The sequence below is a fragment of the Myotis daubentonii genome, chromosome 13 (assembly GCF_963259705.1).
Source record: "Myotis daubentonii chromosome 13, mMyoDau2.1, whole genome shotgun sequence".
NCBI lineage: Eukaryota > Metazoa > Chordata > Mammalia > Chiroptera > Vespertilionidae > Myotis > Myotis daubentonii.
In genome coordinates, this window is record NC_081852.1 from 16231717 (window position 1) to 16253626 (window position 21910).

The 21910-nt window shown below is 52.4% G+C and overlaps 1 protein-coding gene across 24 annotated transcripts in view; it reads left to right on the forward strand.

The window, feature by feature from the left end:
* The first annotated feature begins 7454 nt into the window (after positions 1–7454).
* KCNMA1 (potassium calcium-activated channel subfamily M alpha 1) overlaps positions 7455–21910 on the forward strand; it is a 704741-nt gene continuing 690285 nt past the window's right edge. For 4 of the 24 annotated variants that reach the window (XM_059662263.1, XM_059662264.1, XM_059662271.1 and 1 more), the window contains exon 1: positions 7482–8569. In XM_059662263.1, the coding sequence (XP_059518246.1) occupies positions 8207–8569 (363 nt within the window). In that variant the 5' untranslated portion in view covers positions 7482–8206. Of the gene's footprint in view, positions 8570–21910 lie in introns of all 24 variants that reach the window. The other 20 variants (XM_059662284.1, XM_059662268.1, XM_059662272.1 and 17 more) reach the window with 13 other exon arrangements.

Sequence of the window (21910 nt, forward strand, 5' to 3'; positions counted from 1 at the left end):
TGCGGAGTCCCCTGGGGAAATCCCGTTGGTGGCTCATTCAGGACGCAGGTCCTGGCCTCTGCTCCCTGTCCCCAGGCAGCATGGCTAGAATGGTGCTTCAGGCCTTCTGGGAATCTAACAGTGGTCTTCTGATGAAACATGGCAAGCCCCTTCCACAGAGACTTTTAATAAATTTCCTTCTTAAACTTGGCAGCCAGTTTATCGGATTGTGTCTCCTTATGGCTCATTCTTCTGCAACTCGGAGGATACTGCTAGATTGGGTTTTTATCTTGTTTTGAAAAAATATTGCAATGACAGGATTTCTTGGTTTCACACAGACAGCTTTGCCTCTCATAAAAGGACCATAGTTTATAGTTTGTGTGACACCATTAACTTCTCTCTTGTTTGGGAAGCCTGGGACCTGTGGACAGACACGGAGGCTGAAGAAGGCATGTAACTTCAAGGGAGGCTGGTCGTTCGGTGGAAGGAAGGCACCCGCTTCCGATAACATTATGCCCAAAGCAGACACCAAGGGGCGAGTCAGAATTAGGATCCAGGGAAACCCCCGCAGATGCCTGGATTTGGACTTGTCTCTTCTTATTCTCAAGAGGGCTTATAAGTAGGAAAGATGGTCTCAGTGTTGTTCTTACTTGCAAATGTGCCAGGAGCTACTAGGCAGCATCAAGCCCCGGCGCATCTGCACAGACACCTTTACCAAGTCATTGAGTCCTAGACGGCCCAGATCTTGAACCAGAGCTTTTGCAAAATCAAGTCAGGGACCATCCACGAAAAGGATTAGAAAGGCGGTTGGTCTGAAAATCAGAGCAGCAAGTGGGGTGGTACCAAGGAGAAGCTGGCCCTTCCAGTAGGAGCGGGTGGGCTGTTTTGCCCCGCCCACCTCCCAGAAGCCAGGTCTGTAGTACTGGCGCTCTGGAGGGGCAACCTTGATGAAAGGGAGATGGCGATTTGCAGATTGCTATTCTGGACGTCGTGCGGAGTGCAAGGGGATGGGATTCTAACCAGGGCACAGTGCATGAGTTAGGTCCACTTTGATGCAGGGGAATGAAGACTTTGTTCTTGCAAGTTTGTGTCTTGGCTGGCACTGGGGACAACGACTAAGGGAGATATGGTAGGACCACAGCCACCATCTTCCCCAAAGGCAATAGCTTTGATGGGTTAGAGAAGGGGAGAATTCTTCTGTTGGCGCCACATCCTGGCCCACACATTCTTCCCTCAGAAGTGGGAATAGGAGGCCAGTGTTTTGGGGCCAGGCTGGGAGATACTCCTCAGCCAGGTTGGCTCATGTGCACCCTCTCTGGAAGGCAGGTACTGGGTCTAGTATGTAAGAATATCAGTGAAAATCTTCTCCAGACGTCCTCTCAACTGTGGCTCACTTACGTGTAGTTTTAGGACTTATTTTAAAAGATGTTAAATTTTGGAATAACCAAAATGTCAGCAGTACGCCATCTAATGGAATACTCAATTCTTTTTTAAAAAGTGTTTTCTGTGATATTTAATGATATGGAGAAAAATGTTTACAATTTAATGTTCAGGAAAAATAGGATAAAAATGACATATTCAATCCAACCCTGATTTTGCAAAAATATGCATCATAGAAAAAAGTATGAAAGAAATATATAAAAATACTAGTAATTGTTATCTGTGGGTAGTGAGATTGTAGGGGATTTTTATATTTTTAATGAAAATGTTATTTTCCAAATTCTCTATGAGTCGGAGTTATTCTTATAGGCAGAAATAAATTTAAATTGAATTCTATCTACACTAATAAAAGAGAAACATGGTAATTGGTGTACGACCGCTACCCTTCCCATTGGCTAATCAGCGAGATATGCAAATTAACTGTCAGCCAAGATGGCGGCTGGCAGCCAGGCAGCTGAGAACAGGAGGCTTGGTTGCCCCAGCGATGGAGGAAGCCAAGGTTCCCCGTCTGCAGCTGTGGGGCTCTGAGCTCCTGAAGCAACAACTCCAAAAGATACAATGTTTCAATTATAGAAGCTAAAAGATGGCGGTTAATTTGCATACTCAGGCTCCAAGCAGAGCAAAGCCAAACAGCCCTGAAGCAGCAGGGCAGAGAGGCCTCAGGAACCTGGGATCAGCGGAGCTGACAGGCCTCCCGCCCGGGATCAGCGGAGCCGAGAGGCGACCCAGCCCCGTGATCAGCGGAGCCGCGAGGCCTCAGGACCCTGGGATCAGCGGAGCCGCGAGGCCTCAGGACCCTGGGATCAGCGGAGCTGAGAGGCCTCCCGGCCCTGGGATCAGCGGAGCCGAGAGGCCTCAGGACCCTGGGATCAGCGGAGCTGAGAGGCGTCCTCGCCCCTGGATCAGTGGAGCAGCAAGGCCTCCCAGCACTGGGATCAGTGTGACAGGGGGCAGCGACCAAACCCCTGATCGTCCTGCGGGCTCTGGGTGTGACAGGGCGCGGAGCCCCAACCCTCTGATCGGCCCTGCTCTGTGTGTGACAGGGGGGAGCTCCCCAACCCCCTGATGGGCCCTGCTCTGTGTGTGACAGGGTACGGAGACCCAATCCCCCTGATGGGCCCTGCTCTGTGCGTGACAGGGGGTGGCGCCACAACCTCCCTGTCAACCCTGCCTTGAGTGTGACAGGGGGCAGCGCCCCAACCCCCCAATCGGCCCTACCCTGAGAGTGACTGAGGGTGGCATCGCAACCTCCCGATCCGCCCTGCTCTGTGCATGACAGGGGGCAGTGCCCCAACTCCCCAATCGGCCCTGCTCTGAGCCCGACCAGGGGCTGCACCTAGGGATTAGGCCTGCCCTCTGCCACCCGGGAGCAGGCCTAAGCCAGCAGGTCGTTATCTCCCGATGGGTCCCAGATTGAGAGAGGGCACAGGCCGGGCTGAGGGACCTCCTCTCCCCCACGAGTGCACAAATTTTTGTGCACCAGGCCTCTAGTATATAATAAAAGCCTAATATGCTAAGTGTCCAACTTAGCATTTGATCATTTGACCAGTCACTATGACACGCACTGACCACCAGGGGGCAGACACTCCAACCAGTAGGTTAGCTTGCTGCTGGGGTCCAACTGATCTGGACTGGGTAAAATGGATTGAACCCGCCCTGGAGCCTTCCCGCAGTCCCTCCCCGGCCCCGATCTGATGGTGCACCGGTGGGGTCCCTCGGCCTGGCCTGAGGCCTCTCGCAATCCGGGACCCCTCGGGGGCGTGTTGGAGAGTCAGTTTCAGCCTGATCCCCGCAGGCCAGACCCAGGGACCCCACCGATGCACAAATCCGTGCATGGGGCCTCTACTATTTATAATAAACAACTCCTCAAAGTTTGCTCTCTGAGTCCCTCTCTTTCTCCTGGGAACCAATGCTCCTTTCTGGCAACCAGGCTAGTGCATGGTTTTAAGGAGCGGTCCACTGCAGTACTCCTCTGTCATTACAAATCATAAAGAAATACAGTCACAGGCACTCTCGTCACACCAAGTAACCTGACAGATTTAAACCTTCGTTTCCTTACCCATAAAATGGAAGAAGAGCTACTGCCCTTTCTTACATCACAAAGAGACTATAATGACTAAAGGAAGGGAAGAGATTTATTAGCCATTTAGAAGATAACACAATGGAAATTTAAGGAGCATTAGGTTATCAACGGTAGTTACAGCTTAGAAGATAGGACATTAAATCCTGGTGACAGTATGAGCCCTGTTACCACCTTGATCCCAACAGTTTCTATGTTGGTGCGAATGGCAAGTAGATATTATTATTGTGGTTTCATGTTTTTACAGCAGGACTTTCCTCTTTGGAATTTTCATACCAAGTTTCGGACTTTTAATGAACCCCTTTTTCCAACATTCACAACATAATGTCGTGCCAGGAAATGTCACCAGAGGGCGCTGCATCACTTACAGAGTCCACCTGGCTTTTCCACAGCAAAATCACTAAGGTGGATGTCAGGAGTATTGGAACTGGGTCCAGGCCTCAGATAAGTGAGACCGGGTGAACATTAGTTATGATGGTGGGCCAACATTTAATTAAGCAAGCTTCTTTGTTCCCCTTGCCTATTACTTGAACCACTCTGCCTTTTCCGTTTGTATGCTTGGGCACTTTTCTTTCTTTCTTTTCTATCAGTTGGGTTTATTCAGATTAGAGTTCTTTAGAAACTTGAAACTCCGGGCTGCTCTGAAAGCTGCCACATCATGTTCACATGATGAAGATGCTGACCTCCTCTCTGAGACATTTGTAAATGTCGTTAGAAGTAAATAAGTGGCCTGCATTGTTTTCAGAACAGAGGAGGTTGAAATTTCTACTTTAGTTGAGGCCTTCAGTTGCTTGTGCGATGGTCCTTAATTCCCAGTCTGCAGACACACCTACAAGAGGTGAAATGCCCTGGGATATTCCTAGTGTTTCTCTGTACTCTTCATGTGTCTGCAGCTGTGCCAGGCAGCGGGAGGGCAGCGAGTGGGCATGTGTGTCAGCGTTCAGAGGACCATTCAGGCAGCAGTGGCTCTGCATATGCCCTGGAGACCATCCTGGCTTGGCTGTGTGGGACCCCCCGGGCTGTCGTGTAATAGCTGCAGCAGCGGGCGGGGTAACTGGCCTCAGTTCTCATTTCAACGGAGAGAAGGGCTCTCGGGATATAGAACAGCAAAGTGGGGACAGGGAGCAACAATTTTCTGCCCGAACGCACCTCCCTCAGGGCGTGGTGCTTGCACACACAAGTGCTGGCTTGGGAGTGAGAAGCAATGGTCTGAGTTTGGCTGTCTGTTTTTGGGTCACAGTAATTACACAAAAGATCTCTATGTTTTCTGTTTTATCCTTACAAATGACCCTTGAGGTGTGTGTGTGTGTGTGTGTGTGTGTGTGTGTGTGTGTGTGTGTGTGTCAGTTCCTGTTTTTATTCAAATTTACAAATGAGAAAACACAATGAACAAAAGGTCCCCAGGTCCCTTTTAAGTTGGAAGTTCCATCTTGCCTGTGCAGAAACTCTTCCTCAATTGGTGAGGCCAGGTGCAAGGTTTGTGGAGGGGAAGAAAGCAGGAGGGAGCTGGGGAAGGCCTGGTGAGGTCTATTTCTGGTGGATGGTGTGAGTCTCATTCAGTGCCCACCAGTCAGGCCATTTGGGCAGCAGTGAAGGACTGAGATTGTAGGGATGGGCGGGCACTGACTTCCACAGCGAGGGTCTCTGATGAACACCAGCAGAGCTCAGGTTTTGATAACACAGAAGCTGCTGAAAGCTGCAATCAGCACAGGCAGGGGTGATGAAGAGAGCAGGAGGTGGTGTCTAGTGGCCTCCCGCACTCTCTGGAAGGATGATGAGACGAAGGTGATGGTAGAGGAGAAACACAGCTGGGGATCCAGCATTTGGGGGTAACAGAAGTCATAGCAACCAGTGGCCTGTTGCTAAGAGCCCCCGATGGTGTTTCAGGGGAACCCGGGTTGTGGGCAAGTCCAGGGAAGCCTGGAGGGGTTTGTTGGTTTGTAAAGCTCAGTTTTGTGGGGGAGGGAACCCATGATGGGGGTTTTATATCCCCTGGGGGAACTGTCCTATCCTTTGCTGCAGTTTTTTATGTTATGCATGTTTTGTTTTCAGATTTCAAATCTTGGACTTGACTTAAGGAAAAGCCTTAAATTTCCTGACATATATGGAGGCCCAAAGGCCGCAAACTACAGCCATTTAGAAGGCTAATAAATCAAGGAACCTCAAGGCCACAGTCATCTGCTTGCACATCCCCACAGCACCCCCACCTCCACCCCTCCACAGTGCTGGACAGACTCAGGGCCTTTGCTGGGTGGGACTGATTGGGCAGGGAGGCCTTCAGAGTGGCTGCTGGACACGGAAGACGAAGTTGGAGGTACCAAACGAATGACAATCCCATTTTCTGGAAAAGACTGCAGCTTCTTTTTACATACTGCTTTCGAGTACCAAACACCAAGAACTCTGTCTCATTCCATTTTCCCCTTTGACCTTGGCTTCTCTTTAATGGTGTGTGTCCTGAACACCATGAATACGTTCTGAATGAAGCAGGAGAAGCTGCAAACATCCCTTTCAGCCTCTCTGCCCAGCGCGGCCTCCTTTGCCAGGTCCTCTCCGGCATCCAGGGCCTTCAAGGGCGAGGGGAGGGGCTGAGCTTCGGCTCAGGCAGAGTAATGGCTATACAATGAAGGAGGCTAACTTCCCCCTCATCACAGGAAGGGCTGAAAGGAACCCGATAATTCCAATTAGACTTAAACTAATGAGCTGGAAGTGTTGGGGGAACCACTGTGGGCAGCGAGGGGACAGTGCGATCATCTTCCTTTCAATTAGCACTGGAAAAACCTGTAGCCCAGCTGGTAGCACACGGGAGCAAAGTTTCTGAGAACATCAGAAGGGGCACTCCCTCGGGGTAAAGAGATAAAGGCTGTGGAACAAACCCGGACTCTCATCTTTAAGGGGGGAGGAGGGAAGACCCTGATGGGGAAAGGTGGGCTTGAATGGAGCCTGGAGCACCCGTTCTCCTAGCTGCCCTCCTCATGTGATGGAGTCCAGCTTCAGTGGTTCTCAACCTTCCTAATGCCGCGACCCTTTAATACAGTTCCTCATGATGTGGTGACCCCCAATTTCATTGTTACAAATTGCACATAATTAAAGCATAGTGATGAATCACAAAAGCAATATGTAATTATATATGTTTTCCAATGGTCTTAGGCGACCCCTGTGAAAGGGTCGTTCGACCCCCAAAGGGGTCTCGACCCACAGGTTGAGAACCGCTGAGCTGGATAAAAGAAAGCGACTTTAGGGAACTCAACTGCCTGTTGGAGCCTGTGCCGCCCCAGGCCAAGGCCCCCCTGCCCATCCTTGCCTACTTTCTTAGGCAGCCTCTGTCGCTTCAGGAGAAAAACCACCTGCTGCTGTCAAGGCCGCAGACCACTCGCCAGCCTCCCAGCCTCCCAGCCTCCCCATGGCCCTGCCTCCACGCACAGGGCCCCGAGAATCTAGGAAGGGGGGACTGAGGAGCGAACTAAGGATCGGTGGGGGACGAACTAGCATGTGTACCTTGAAGAAGGGTCCTCCTCACTCCCGATCCCAAGGATCTAAGATCTTAAGGCGTGAGGCCTGTGGAATCCAGTCCACAGCTGGTCACCCCTCTCCTCCCCAGTGGGGTCTCCTTTGGGAAAAAAGGCCTGCGATGGGGGCCCACCCATCCTTTTCGGGACCTCCAGGGAGCTCTGTTGGGGGCTCAGAACACGGGGAAGAGTTGCGAGGTCCAGTGCCTGGGCTTAGGGTGCTCTGCCTCGGACACTGGGGGGTGGCAGGGGTGCATGCCAGGCCGATGCCGACGGGTCAACCGGCCCCCTGCCCAGCCCCGAGTCTTAGCGCCCCGCGCAGCCAGCGAGCCTCCTTCCCTCCCGCCCCGGTGGCTGAGCCGCGCCGCTCCAGTTGCTGCAGCTGCTGGCGGCCGCGGGGAGCGCGGGGCGCGCGCCGAAGAGGCTCGGGCGGCGACGAGGAGGAGCCGGAGGAGGCAGGAGGCAGCGCGGGCGGGGGCCAAGCAGGCTCCGCGGTGGCGACGCGCTCCGGGAGCGTGGCTAGCGGCGGCGGCGCCCGGCGACCGGCCGCGGGGAACCTGCCGCGGCCCAGTGCGCACAGGGGCGGGGAGCGCGAGCCGGGCGCAGCCGCGAGAGGAGGGCCGGCGTCCGGGCGGAGGGGGCCGATGATACATTATTAACGAGTTGCCGCCTCATAAGCTCAAAGCGGCTCGTCAGCAGCGCGAATTGCGCGCGGGGAGGGGGTCCCGGGCCGGAGCGCAGCGCACACGCGTGTCGCACGGCGGGCGGCGCCGCGCCGAGGGCACCCGGGCCCGCGCATAGAGCCGGGGCGCGCCCGGGGGCGGTGCAGACCCCGGGCGCGGGCGGCCCGCGGCGCCCCCTCAACAGCCGCGCTCCGGGCCAGCGCGGCTCCGGGAGAGCGGGGCGCGTGCGGAGGAGGGGGAGCGGCCCCCGCTCTCCATCCCCCTCCCCCCCGGGCGGGCGGGCGGGCCGGCGGCCGGGGGGAGGGCGGGCGGCGCGGCTGGCTGTATATATCTCCGCGCACCCCGCCAGGTCGCGCACAGCGCCCCGAGCCCAGGCGCCTCCCCGCCCCCCTCCCCGCGCTCCGCGGCGGCGGCGGCGGCAGCAGGAGCAGCAATATGGCTGTTGATGGGTGTTCGGGGTGGCGCTGGCGGCGGGTGGAGCTCCCCCGAGCCCCTGCGCCCGCTGCCCGTTGCTAGCTATGGCAAATGGTGGTGGCGGCGGCGGCGGCAGCAGCAGCGGCGGCGACGGCGGCGGCGGCGGCGGAGGCAGCAGTCTTAGAATGAGTAGCAATATCCACGCGAACCATCTCAGCCTAGACGCGTCCTCCTCCTCCTCCTCTTCCTCCTCCTCTTCTTCGTCCTCGGTCCACGAGCCCAAGATGGATGCGCTCATCATCCCGGTGACCATGGAGGTGCCGTGCGACAGCCGGGGCCAGCGCATGTGGTGGGCTTTCCTGGCCTCCTCCATGGTGACTTTCTTCGGGGGCCTCTTCATCATCCTGCTCTGGCGGACGCTCAAGTACCTGTGGACCGTTTGCTGCCACTGCGGGGGCAAGACGAAGGTAAGGCGCGCCCCGGGCGCCCGCCCCCTGCGCTAGCCCCGCCGCTCCTCGGCGTCCCCAGCATCCCACCTCCTCGCTCCTCGCCGCGCCGTGCGTCCCTCCATCCTAGCCCGCCTGCCCCTCGCCGCCTTCCCTGCCCTCCGCGCTCCCCGCGCCCTCGGATTGGGGCAGCGGGCGGCGCGCGGGAGGCGAGTAGCTGCCCCCCGCCGGTACGCCCCGGGACGCGGACGCCCAGTCCCGTCCCCTCGTTTACTGGAGGGGTCGTTTGCGGCGGCGGCCGGGGTGGGGGACGCGTGCCGCTCGGGCGCGGTGCCGCGGGGCAGGGAGAGCTAACGTGGAAGCCGGGGGCGCTGGGTGCGTGTGCCCCAGGGCTCACCGCCGCCGCCCGGCTCCTAGCGGTGGGCGAGGGGAGCACGGCAGCCCGCACTTCAGAAACCTGTTGGGAGTTGAGTTCGTGGAGTCAGAAGAAAGGGAAGATCTTTTCGGCAAAGGAGAAAACCCTTTGGACTAGGGAATCCCTGGGGAGGAACAGGGCCCGAGGAAGTGGGGGAACCTGGGTGTGGGCGAGAAAAGTTGGGGAGATGTACCCCAGTTTTGGAGGTAACTCAGGGAGGTTGGCACTTGAGGAGTGTGGCGAGGTCACACATCTGATGTCACCTCCCTCTTCATCCCTTAGATATTCTCGTGAAACACCCCCCCCCACCCCCACCCCATCTTCTGGGGCATCTGTATTCTCGCCCCCATGCCACCTCCTTTGGGTCCCTGGCAATGCCACCAGCAACGTGGAGCTGGGGTGGGAGGTCCGCCTGGGAGCCGCGGAGGCCGCGGTTTCACGCGGAGCCTCCTCTCCGACGTTTCCGGGGTGGCTGGATGTGGGGTTTGGCTATTCCTGGCGCAGAGACGCCCACCAGCACCGAGGCTCACTGGCTTTAGTTTGGTTGCCGGGCTCACTGCCTGGTCTGTCGCTGGGTCGCTACAGACTGACCGCTGCCCCCCTGCCCCCACTGACTGAAGGTTAGGGGGGCATAGAAAACTGCAGAATATAAAAGAAAGAACTGGAAAAAGTGACCCCAGCTGCCTTCTGTTTGAGTAGTTCCCATCCTGGGGGACCTCCCAGGGCCAGCATTTTCAGGGGGAGGGGAGATGGAGGGGGATAGGGGAGCAGTGCCAGGTAGAGGGACATCCCCCTGGGAATGTTCACACCTTTTCCAGGCAAGTTCATCCGAGGGCCCCTCAGACTTCTACAGGGCACAGCAACTTGTCGCAGGCTCCTTAGTCGCTCCAGGAAGAGGCAGGGAAACAGGGGCTCCGGGTGACACAGAGTGAACTGAACCCCGCTCTCCTCATTAATTATACATCCTGTTGGGTGCTGAAGCTCAGCTGTGTTTTGTGGCAGCACGTTCGTGTTTTGGAAAATACTGGTGTGTTGGAAATAAGGGAGAACAATTAAAGCCCTCACTCTCTTCCTCTCCCACTTCTCCCGGAAGCCTCCAGGTACTGGGCTGGCCTGTTTCCTTTGGAGTTACCGCCTCAGCGACAGAGGTTTCTCCTTACTTTGTCACGGTGGAAAACCTCCCAATTTCCAGAGCAGCCACCAGATTAAGCAGAACCCTAACCATGAGACCCTGAGACCATGTCCCTAGCGTTGCTCTCCCCTTTACCACCGCTCACTCACAGACCTTCTTAACCATACATTTACTCTCCTCTCCTACCCACCCCCCCCCAAGAGTCTTCATCCCTGAAGTGTACGTTCCTTTGCTGAGTTTCCGTGTCTGCCCTGAGGGGAAAGGTAGCTTATGGTTGTGTGCATCTAAAATGTTTTGTAGACTGAGTGATTTTGGTGAACTTTTTAACAGTTTTCTTATCCATAAGCGACTGAGCAATCTTGATGATAATGAAAACTTTGTTTTTCAATGAATCAAAGTAAGTTTGGGTGTTTTGTAAGTCCTGGGGATTTAAGCACTCTCTAACATCTTTCTACTCTAGGATATATACTAGTATACATAAGTGCCACTGCAGTGCCCGGGATGAAATGCTAATCATATCGTTCACATGAAGAATCTCTTTCCCGAGTGAAGACCAAGCACAACTTCTGTCAGTTTTCTCAAGATAATAGATTTTTGGCAATGATCATTAGAAAAATAAAATAATCCCTATAATTAGGCTATATTTTGTAGCTCTAAGACCTTCTGAGTTAACATAACTAGAAATTTCTACAAAAAAATCAGAGATGCTTGCAGTTGGTTGGGAAGATGTGAGGCAATGTAGAACAAGGTCTGGGCGCTTTTGAGACCATCAGAGTTCGTTTTAAACCATGCCCAGAATCTCTTACTACCTGCCTCTGGATTTGCTCAATTAAACCTTGTGTAGCCAGCTCTTTAACCAAGTGGTAAGAACTTAGGCATTTTGTAAGCTACTCTTTCTATCCTTGATGTCCATTGTAGTCATGAATTTTTTTGCCCTTCATTCTTTTTTCTTTCCAAGTATTTGGTATACAGAAGAATGCATTAGGCTTGAACTTGGAATAATTACTTTATTGCTGGGTTTCTCAAGCAAACCTGGGCTGCTTTTCCCCAGAGTTCTACTGGTCCTCACAGGTGTTCCCCCTCATCTTCATTCATTCCCAAGATGGTTTGGCCAGGAGCTGGGGTCCATTGGAAGGCTCGTCTTTTTAGCATCAGAAATTACCCTGGAGGTACGTTTTGGCAGGGAGCTGTGGAGTCACAGGCTTTGGGTCTCTGGGACCACACCATCCTTTTTGATCAAAGGAACCTGGGGCTGTGGGTGCATCGGTAGTACCTTTGGCCTCTGAATCCCAAACGGTGAATGACTCTATTATTTTGAAAAGAATTGTATGTGGGTTTTTCTTTTTAGGAAATAAAAAGGAACATGAATCACATTCCCCTCCTATTGGGACCTTGGACACAGTCATTTCAGTGCTATGCCCTTTTCTGTTCTTGGTCACATTGTGTTTTTTTTTCTGTTGCGTTTCATCAGAGCTCTCTCTTGACTGGGCCGTGACATTTTGAGGTCCAATCCAGAAGCAAACTGGAGTGAACAGGGAGCTGCTCCGGCAGCCTGAAGAAGACCGTGACCTTGAAGAAGTCACTTAACCTCTCTGGTCTCTCTTTTCTTGTGTTTAAAACGTGGTCTTTGAATTCTGTGTTCTCATGTCCCATCCTGCTCTCTGACTCAGTTTCAGGAAGTGGAAGGAGTTGAGAGACTGGGTAAAATTCTAGCTCAGAGTGTGTTTTGCGATGGTGCCGCCATTCCTTTAGGAATTCAGCCTCGGAGAGTCCCTGTGCCTTTCTCTCCATCTCCTGCCCCTCGTCCAGCACACAGTCTCCTTTTTTTTTCAATTGGTCTGGAAGCCGAGACCGACTTCCTGGGGAGCTTTGGTTTGCTGAGGGGCCTCTTGTGGTGTCCTCCCTACTGTCCTGAGCTAGAGCTGTTCCCCTGTAGAAGTTTGGGCTTGATTGAGGCTGGTCTGCATGTAGTGAATTATTGAGGTATTGTCTCCATGGTTGTGTCTGAAAAAACAACACGTGTTCTCTGTCAGGCTCCTGACTAATATAAATATCAGATCCCATTATGGCTTGGTAATTACCCAGGGTCTGGCCTGATGCATCCAATCATGGCTGGAGCCTCAGGGCCTCTGAATTCTCGATGCACATTGGCCCTCGTGTCTCATCTCGCGCGTCCTGGGGGTCAGCTGCATCGGACGACCTTCACAGGCTCCTTCACAGGATGAGATCACTTAGGCCTTGGAGAAGTTCTCAGTCCCACTCCAGCTGACCTGCTCTCATCCAGACAGCTCTTGCTTCTCGTGCCTGGCTCTCTTTATGGAAATACACACTGGAGTAGAGACTATAGTCAGACCCACGTGCAAATCCTGGATCTCACATCTATCAGTAGGGCATCTTTGTCTGGCAACCATGTCAATCCTTGAATTCTTCATCTGTAAAAAGAGCATAATGATGATTATTTTGTAGGGTTCTTACAAGGAGTGACAATAATGGGCAGGTAGCATCCAGCAAATGCCTGGCAGTTAGCAGGACTCCTGTAAATGGGACCTGCTGTAGCTCCACCGAGTGGTGAGTTTATTTTCTCTTGATGCCTTAACTTTTGGCCCCTGTAGGACACAGACTACAACAAATAGAACTTTTGAGCCAGAAAGAGTCTCAAACCCTGAATTCAGCCTGAGGTTGGGCATTTGGCTGTTGCAGGGCTGGCAGACTGGGGAAGGGCAGCCAAGGCAGGCTCTGTGGACGAGGCCTGGCACGATGGCTGGTGCATCATGGTGCGGAAGTCCCTGGATGAGCATTGACAGGATGGGGCTCCAGGAGCTGTAGACACATCAGAAGTGAAAGGTTTGTTGGGCAGGTGTGGCTGTCCCCCATCCCTTGAATTCTGGCTCCTCATGTCCCTTCCTGCTCTCTGATTCAGTGTCAGGAAGTGGAGGGAGTTGAGAGACTGTGGGTATAGTTTCAAGCTCACAGTATGTTTTGCAGTGGTGCAGCTATTCCTTTAAGAATTCAGCTCAGAGCCCTGTTAACCCCATTCTGGAGCTCACAGACCTGCTCTCCCAACACGGTAACAGTGTCTTAACCAGGATGCTCTCTACCTGGACCAGTTCTAGTGTTTCCCGAAGTGTGTTCTGTGGATCACTTGCCCTTGAAGTTACCTTGTGAGAAAATGGAGAGTCGTGGCATACCTGCGTGCCCCTGGGAGAGCCCAGGCTGGGGAATCCTGCAGGAGAGACACTGGTTAAGCTGCCCCTGACTGTGCTCACTGAGAGCAGCCGCGCCTAGAGGTCGAGCCTGCTGTGCATACCTGAGAGTCAGCCTGTGACCTTGGGCAAGGACCTTACTACTATGTGCCTCAGTTTCCTCACCTGCAAATTGGGGATTGTAATAGAGCACAGCCCTGTGGGGTAGGTACTCTCCTTAACCCCATTTCATAGCACTTCCTAGGAGGACACGGCGACTGTGAGCCATGGGCTGGCCCTGCTTCCGGTGCCCAGGGCCCTTGCCCACACAGGCATCAGGTGGAAAGGGAGAACTGCCCCGGCAGTTGGCCTGGGGGAGGAAGGATTCCTAGGTCAAGGCCAAGTGGGTCTCACCCCTGTCTTCTTCCCTGAATGGGGACATTCATTGGGTCCTGGTAGCAGGGGTAAATGCCAGCTTTGTCAGTTTCTCCTGCTTTCTCCCTGTCTCCTCACCCCCTCCGCAGGGCAGAGAGGCCTAGTGCCGAAACAATCAGGTTGGCATTGAATTGCAATGCCAGGACCTCCTTCCCACAGTGGCCAGCAGGGATGTCCCAGCTCACAGAGGCAGTGGCCACGCTACCCTGCCAATCCCAGCCGCCGCCACCACCTTCCTGGGACTCCGGGGCTGTGGAGTCCCATGGAAAAAACTATTTGTGTTGTGATGCCACAGCTCCCGGGGCCCAGCTGAGAACATTGGTCTTCATGGAGTCATGCATGGGGGTCACGCAAGATCAGGCCTGGAGCAGGACCTCTGAAATCGCACAGCCATTCTGTGTGCAGTGGGGGCAAGCGTGCCTCCTTTGTTGAAATGCTTCCCGAGTGGCTGGAATCCGGCCCTGGCCACGTGGAGAAGGAAACTCAAAGGCCCCACCCCCCAGAGGCAGGGTGACCTAGCATTCTGGATAGAAGGCTCAAGGAATATTCAACTGGGGTGTCAGCTCTCCACCTCCAAGGGCTGGATAGAGCATCTAGCCATCTAATCCTGGGGCTCCTCACACCTGAATATGCACACGAATCACCTGAGGAGCCATTGAAGTACAGGTTCCGATGCAGAAAGTCCACAGTGGGCCCCGAGATTCTGCGTTTCTGACAGGACACCGGCAGGGCCGTGCTGTGCAGACCACAGTGCGATTAGCGAGGGCCTGATCCGGGCCTCAGCCTTCAGGCAGCCCCTCCCTGAAGACAGGCCTATTTTTCAGTGTGGAAACTCCCCACTCCTCAGCGGTGGGAAGGGATGAGAAGCGGAGGGGTCACTGTGCTGGACGGCCGGGTTGAGAAGACTCAGCCTCTCTGAGGTGCTGCGGTTCAGCCTGGGCGCCTCCCGCGAAGGCTGAGCGTTTGGGCGCCTGCTCCCCAGGAACCCGCTGGCGCTACTGGTCTGGGGTAGGGTTGTGGTGGCCAGAGCAGGGTTCTGTAGATGTACAGGGTGTGGTCTGTGTGCGGCCACCATGTGGGCTCTCTCTCCTGCCAGCTGGGCACACTGCAAGGGGAGAGGCTTTCTGAAGTCCAGGATGGCAGCCCAGCCAAACCACCTTCTTGCAAAATTAAAGGCTCGTGGTATAGCCAAGGCTGTGCTGTGGTGATGCTCCAGGAGGCCAGCTGCTGGCCGCTCCCCCTGGAGTGTTCGAAGTCGGAGCAAAGCAATACTGCCAGCCTGGTTTTCCATCGGGACCTGGGTGGGCCTTCCTAAGCAGAGGTTCAACTGGAAAGGACTGAGCTGGAGGCCTGGTCACTGAGTGGGGAGAGCCGGGTGGCCCTGTGCTGGGCAGCCCTCCCGTGGCACCTCTCAGAATCCCGCTGATGAAATGGAAACTAGCTCCTCTCACCACAGCAAGGTCTTTCGCAGCTCACTCTCTCAGGGACTTTTCCTTGAGATGTGCTCTTTATGTTGTTCCATTGTCCAAGGGGAAGACCGGGAGTACACTGGACCCACGGACATCTCCAGCAGCCCAGATGGAGAAGGCTTAGTGTAATGCCGAGCAAACAGTCGGTGCTCAGATCTTATGGTTACCGTGGTTGTTGTTTCTGCTTTCATTGCACAGTAAGTGTGTGCTGCATACCGAGTTAGGTGCTAGGGGAGATACAAACCCCAGCTCTGACTTTCAGTTGACAGGGTCAGAAGGAAAAGAGCCCAGTTATCTTCTCATGGGGTATGCACATGTCTGATCTCTGAGTTGCCAGTGAACCCCTTGAGGGCGGGAAGTGAGTCATATAAATGCAAGCACGTATGTCTGTTGGGAGCTCGGTGGGGATGTAGTAGGTGCAAACACATTTTGCTGTATATATATATTTTTTTTTTGCGGGGAGGGGGTGTAATTTGTTAGAAGCTATTAAGAAACTCTGGTGAATGAGATGAGCTGATTTGGCGACCAAGTGATGCTGAATCACTCCTGGATTTTAATTGTCCACGCCGCCTGGTCTCTCTTGACCAGTGGCTGACAAGGAGTTAGTTCAGGACGAGCAGTTGTACACGAGGTGCATGAGTCAGGCAGGGGATGGAAGGGCAGCTTCCAAAGCATGGCAACTTGAAGATGAAATTTGCTTTGTGTTTGGCATTATTAGGTGATTGTCTTTGGGACATTATGTCTAATTGCCAATTTGGAAATGTAATCGGCACGCCAGGTCCACAACTCCGAGCCATCTCCCTGGAAGAGCTCATGACCTGCGTAACTAATGCTTTCCATGGCCCAAGGCGTAGTTATTCAGAACATCTCAGCGAGGGTGTTCTTTATGTTGTTCCCTTGCCCCCTACCAGGTTTTCTCAGGGGCCACATCCCCGTGTGCACTCTGGGTATTTCCAAGGTATTCAGCAGAAAAACCTACATTCCTTCCTTCTCTCCTTCCTTTTGCTCATCCTTTTCCCTTCGTCCTTAGTGGTTTCTGCCAAGTCCAGGTTCAGAGGGGCTGGAGTTTGGAGGTTAGTGGACAACAAGTAGGGGCTTGATCTTGCAAGTTTGGAAGTGCGTGGGATTACAAAGTCAGAGTGGTGGAAGGGGGCTTTGGGCCTGGTCCTGCTTCCTCCCCAGCCCCGCAGGAAGCCTCAGAACCCTGGTGTCTGGGCCACGCTGGGAGCCCTCTGCCCATCGCCAGAGCAGATGAGGGTGTCCACCATCTCCTGAGGCCACCATTCCATTGGGGATCCCCTGCCCCTTAGAATGAATTGAAAGATCTTTCTCCTTGCATTAGTCGCTCTTTGTTTTGGTTCATTTCCAGGACCCTTGGAACAAGTCTTTGTAGATGATAGGCTTCAAATTCTCAATCCAGCCCAGGAAGACCCAGAGGTGGGCGGTATTGAGGTGTCAGCAGCATTGTTGAGACATACAACACCCATAACTTGTATTGCTCTTGTGCAAGACACTTTCTCTCTCTTGGGGTGTCCTTTTGCTCCATTCTTTAAAGTTTGGGAAAATGGCCCAATCTGGCTGTTGGTTTGCCCTCTGAAATCTGTCTGGTCTTGTGCAGAAGTTGTGGGTGGAGGTTTTGGCTGCCCCCGGGCCATCAGGTCGCCTCTTCATTATGGCGCGTGCCTGTGTCTCCAAAGTTTATCTTCCTGCACAGTTTAGTGCTGGGCTTGGCCGAGAGCAGATGTAGCTTTGGGGCCATGCCAAGAATCCAGATGTAGAGTGTGGATCCTTTGTTAATAAGAAGCCCGAGTTTGGCTCTGCTTTCTGTGTGTCAGCTCTAACTAAAGGAGCGAGAACAGACAGTCTTGAGCCTCTTTTGCGTCATTTAAATGTAGGTGCCACCTAGAATTGAAGATCATGCCTGCCCAACTGCTCATCTTTTCTCTTCTCTTGGGCTTCCAGATACCGGCGCTGCCATTTCCCCTGTTGTGCAGAGCAGGAAGAAGCCAGTGTGGAAAAGAGAACATACAGGAGGAGAAGGCGAGGGAGGGCACGGGTGCAGGGAGGTGTTTACACGAAGGAAATGAGGACTTCTCTTAGGGAAGCTAGAGGTTGGATAAATATATAATTGGATGGATTTTGCTTTAGTCTCTTTGTCTTACTACATAAATGGTGACAGGGGACCTTACCCCCAAGGAGTGAAGCGATATAGAAAGACCAGTGGAAAGAGTGATTTCAGTTTTGGAAGGTTTTAGCTTTTCTAGTGGGAAGTCCCATCTGATTAGTTGCTCTGTGGGCCTGTGGGCCTGTGGCCCTGTGGCCCTGTGACCCAGGCACCAGGGTCCAGGCTTCCCGGGATCTTCCCTGTGGGCTTGTTATACAAGAGAACCTCGCTCCTCTTTGTGAGAAGTTTCTGATGGAACTTGTGACTTGGGGAGTGGACCCTTTGTGGCTCTGGCAGGTGAGAAAGTGGGTATGGGGCAGTAATCGAATGGAGAACCAGAGACAGGGCTCTGAGGCGTGGCAGCAAGATCTGAAAAAGGAGGGGGTTTATCCAGGTGCTGGGGTTTTCATGACCAACTTCAGCTGGCAACAGCTTCAGACATGGTTTTTCTTCTCTGTGCACTGGGAGCACTTTCCTCCCAGGCTTACAGGGGCTGTCCGAGGTGCCCAGAAGTCACGGCCACTCCCCCGGTGGACTGTGGCAGCACAGCTGATCAGTGGGAAGATTCTTGAAGGTTATGGGATGGCGTCTCCAGCTGAACCCAACAGAGACATCACGGGCTTGCCTCAGTCTTAAAAAAGAAACCCTTTTCTTAAGTTCATGTGCAACCCTATTTTCCCCATAAAATTTCTTTTGCAATTTCTGCGTTTTACACTTTTGTCCTTCACCCTAAATGCACAGTATATTCTTTTAAAAAAAATATTTTATTGATTTTTTTTACAGAGAGGAAGGGAGAGGGATAGAGAGTTAGAAACATCGACGAGAGAGAAACATCGATCAGCTGCCTCCTGCACACTCTCCACTGGGGATGTGCCCGCAACCAAGGTACATGCCCTTGACTGGAATTGAACCTGGGACCCTTCAGTCCACAGGCCGACGCTCTATCCACTGAGCCAAACCAGTTAGGGCCACAGTATATTCTTTTTGAAAATGTGGGCAGTGCAGAGAGGCACTGAAAGAAAAGGACACCTCACACCTCACTCCCGCAAGTGTGCCTGCTCTATCCAACCCGGAAAACAGCAAGTGGTGGTGGGGCTGGGAGCCTTGGACACCTGACACCTGTGCACTGCCGGTGGGATGTAAAGTGATGCAGCCACCGTGGAAAACAAGATGGTTGTTCCTCGAAAAATTAAAAAAAAATAGAATTATGACCCAGCAGATCCACTCTGGGCACAGATCCAAAAGAAGATATTTGTACACCTCCATGCACAGCAGCATCATTCATAACAGCCCAAAGGTGGAAACAACCCAAGTGCCCATTGGTGGATGTGGTGTATACATGCAGCGGAGTATTAGGGTGAAAAAGGAAGGGCGCATTGACACAGGCTACAACACGGATGGACCTTGGAAACGTTAAGCTGAGTGAAATAAGCCAGACACAAAGGGACAACTACTGTACGGTTCTACCTACAGAAGGTGCCCAGAGTAGTCACCGTTGATAGAGACAGCAAGTAGATTGCAGGTTACCAGGGGCTGGGGAATGGCAAGTTGTTTAATGGGGTTAGAATATCAGTTTTGCAAAATGAAAAAGTTACGCAGAACAATGCAAATATGCTGGAAAAAAAGGACACCTCACACCTATTAGTATGACTACTGTGTAAAAACTCAGAAATAATAAGTGTTGGCGAGGACGCGAAGGTTTCCACACACTGTGCACTGTTAGTGGGAATGTAAAATGATGTGTGCTCAACTGTACACTAAGAAATGGTTAAGATGGTTAATTTTGTCTATTTTACCACAATTTTTTAAAAAGGAAATTTTTTTTCAATTCCCACCTCCTAGAGATGACCCCCGTTATCTTTGGGCACATTTGCTTCCCGGACACATTCTCCACCACGGCGCTCACCTTTGTTGGTGGGGCGGCCGCCATCCTTCCTCTGAGCATTGGTAACTGGCAGTCCCAGGAGAAGTGCCAGGTGGGCCTGGTTCGATTTCGATGGCATCCACACTGGGAGCAGAAGAGCAGACGGAACAACCCTCGTTCTGCCACAGACTCTGGTTTCCTGGTGTTTATTCTTAGGGGAAGTGAAGGGACTACTGGGTTTTTTATGTTGATGTGTGCACGGCTATGGCGTCTTAGGCTGGTCACTGTCTCTGGGCCCCAGTTTTCTCATATGTTAACATGCTCTCCGACTCAATGATTTCAATACGCAGCCATTTCTTAAATCAGATTTTGATGCTCTCATTGTACCTGATGAACCCAGGAGTAACTTACTCAGGGCAGTGAGATCAGGGAGCAGTTCTAGAAATCACAAGAGTGACATGTGATTGACACCCAAAACTTCAGTATTGGCTTTGATGAGATGGCATATTTAAGAATTACAATCTGGGGACACAGACCCCATCGGAAATGCCATCAAACTTGTCATTAAAAAAGGTCTCAGAAGCAGGCTTTTGTGACTATATTGTTACTTCTAAGGCTATAGCCATACTACTATTGAGGTTTAAATTTTAAGTTTTGATGTGGAGGAAAAGTTAAAAAGGTCTTCAATTATAGGTCAGACTGTGATAGGCCTGGCTGTGTTGAGGTTGGGCATAAAAAGAAACATCTAATTAAAGAGAATGTCATGCAAATCAACTTAACTTTGATGCTTTTCTTAACCTGCCTCGGAAGCAACCCCAGAACAAGAATGTTCATCTCAGCCCTGTTCCACGGAGCATTCCAGCTGCCAGAAGGGGGGCCCAGATGACCGCAGCTTCTGTGGCCAAGGGGAGTGTCTGAAGGGGTGATTCTCCCATACTCAATCACTTCTGAACCCCCACCTCAGTCCACCCCCCCCTCTCGCAACTCATCAGTTGCTAGTACGGCAGAACTTACTGAATAGTCTCTTAGGTTACATACCATCAATTAGATTATGCTCCTGGGCCATGTATTAAATTTTAACCTGTCACAGATACCTTACACGAACACTTCCCAGAGCCACAGGGTACCAGGTGTAGCTTTGGGTATTATTGAGTGAATTGGTGATTCTGTAGGACTTGAGGAACCCCAGACAAAATTACAAAATTACTCCCTTAGCTTTTTCTGTCTTATAGTTTAACTCTTCTGGGAGGGGGTGGGGTGGGGTGGGGGTGGGGGGGAGGCAGACCTATCCTACAAGTGCTGAATACGTGATTTATGGACATGAACCAGATATGTATGACAGAGCATTTGAAAACTCGGGCAACCTCTTCATTTCCCAGTGACAGGCAGTGCAAGCACGCTATTTTTAATTGGCCCCTTCTTTAAATCAGGAGCTGAAATGTTACCATGCAAATCTCTCCTGAGTTGCATGGAAACTAATAAAATCATGAAGGCTTCTATTTGTATGCTATGAACACAGTCTGTAATGAAACTGAAACAGCTATCTCTAGGGATGATGCTATTTAAGTGCCAGGCAGGGCTTTGAAACGGTTTTAATGGTGGAAAGAGAAACTGGCGAGTGAGGCGTGCCTGTTCTCTCCTCCCCAGCTCACCAGCGCCTGCTCACTCTGCTCCTCTGTGCTTCCTGACCTCAGAGAGAATGAAGTGAAACAGAGAGCTCTCATCGCTAATATATCCTCTCTGTCACCTGCTGTAGGAAACAGCACTTGATTCTCAAACATTTCTTCTTAGCCTTTTCCTCTTCCTCCTCAGGCATCACATTGGTCTCCACACTTAGTGCTTTTTTGTTTTGGTAAGTCTTTCTATGTGGACTGGAGTTTTTTCTTTGGGAAAAAAATTTTTTTTTTTTTTTTGAATAGTTGCTATGCATCAAGCATCAAGCATTATGTTAAAACTCCTTATGTTTTTCTTATGTTACTAGGGCCCCAGTGCACAAATTTGTGCACCTTGAAAGGAACTGTGGGCTGCGAGGCTGTGGTGGGCACAGGGGCGGGTCTCAGCCCACCCTCCACGCCCCCGCCTAGTCCCTCCCGCTGCAGCCCCCAGTCCCCTTTCTGCTGGCAGCCCAGCTTCCATCACCGCAGTTCCCACACGTGGAAGGCACCGGCCCTCGCTTGCACCTGCTGACGGTGTGGAGTGATTGGGGCCGGTGCCAGCAGTGGGTGCCAGCACTGGGTGGGGCTGTGGCGCGTAGGAGCAAAGAATTTTCAGTAACCACCAGAGGCTCGCCCTGATGATAAGGACCAGCACCCCCCCTTGGTCTGGCACCCCTGCTCACCTGCTCCACCATCCCGCCGTGGCCTATGCCCGCCATGGTTCGCACACGCCCCCTGGTGGTCAGTGCACGTCATAGCCAGAGGTTGTTCGGTTGTTCTGCTGTTTGGTCTATTTGCATATTAGGGTTTTATATATATATAGATTTAAACATCAAGAACAATCCTATGGCGCAAACACGTTTATAATCCCCATTTTACAGATTAGAAAACTGAGGCATAGAGAATAAAATTATTAAAAAAGTTTTATATAGCAAGCATTGAATGCTTACTGTGTATCTGGTAGTTTCTAAGTTCTTTATTTGTGTTATCTTATTTAATCCCCACGAGAGCCCCATGATAAATATTATCACCCTCACTTTACAGAC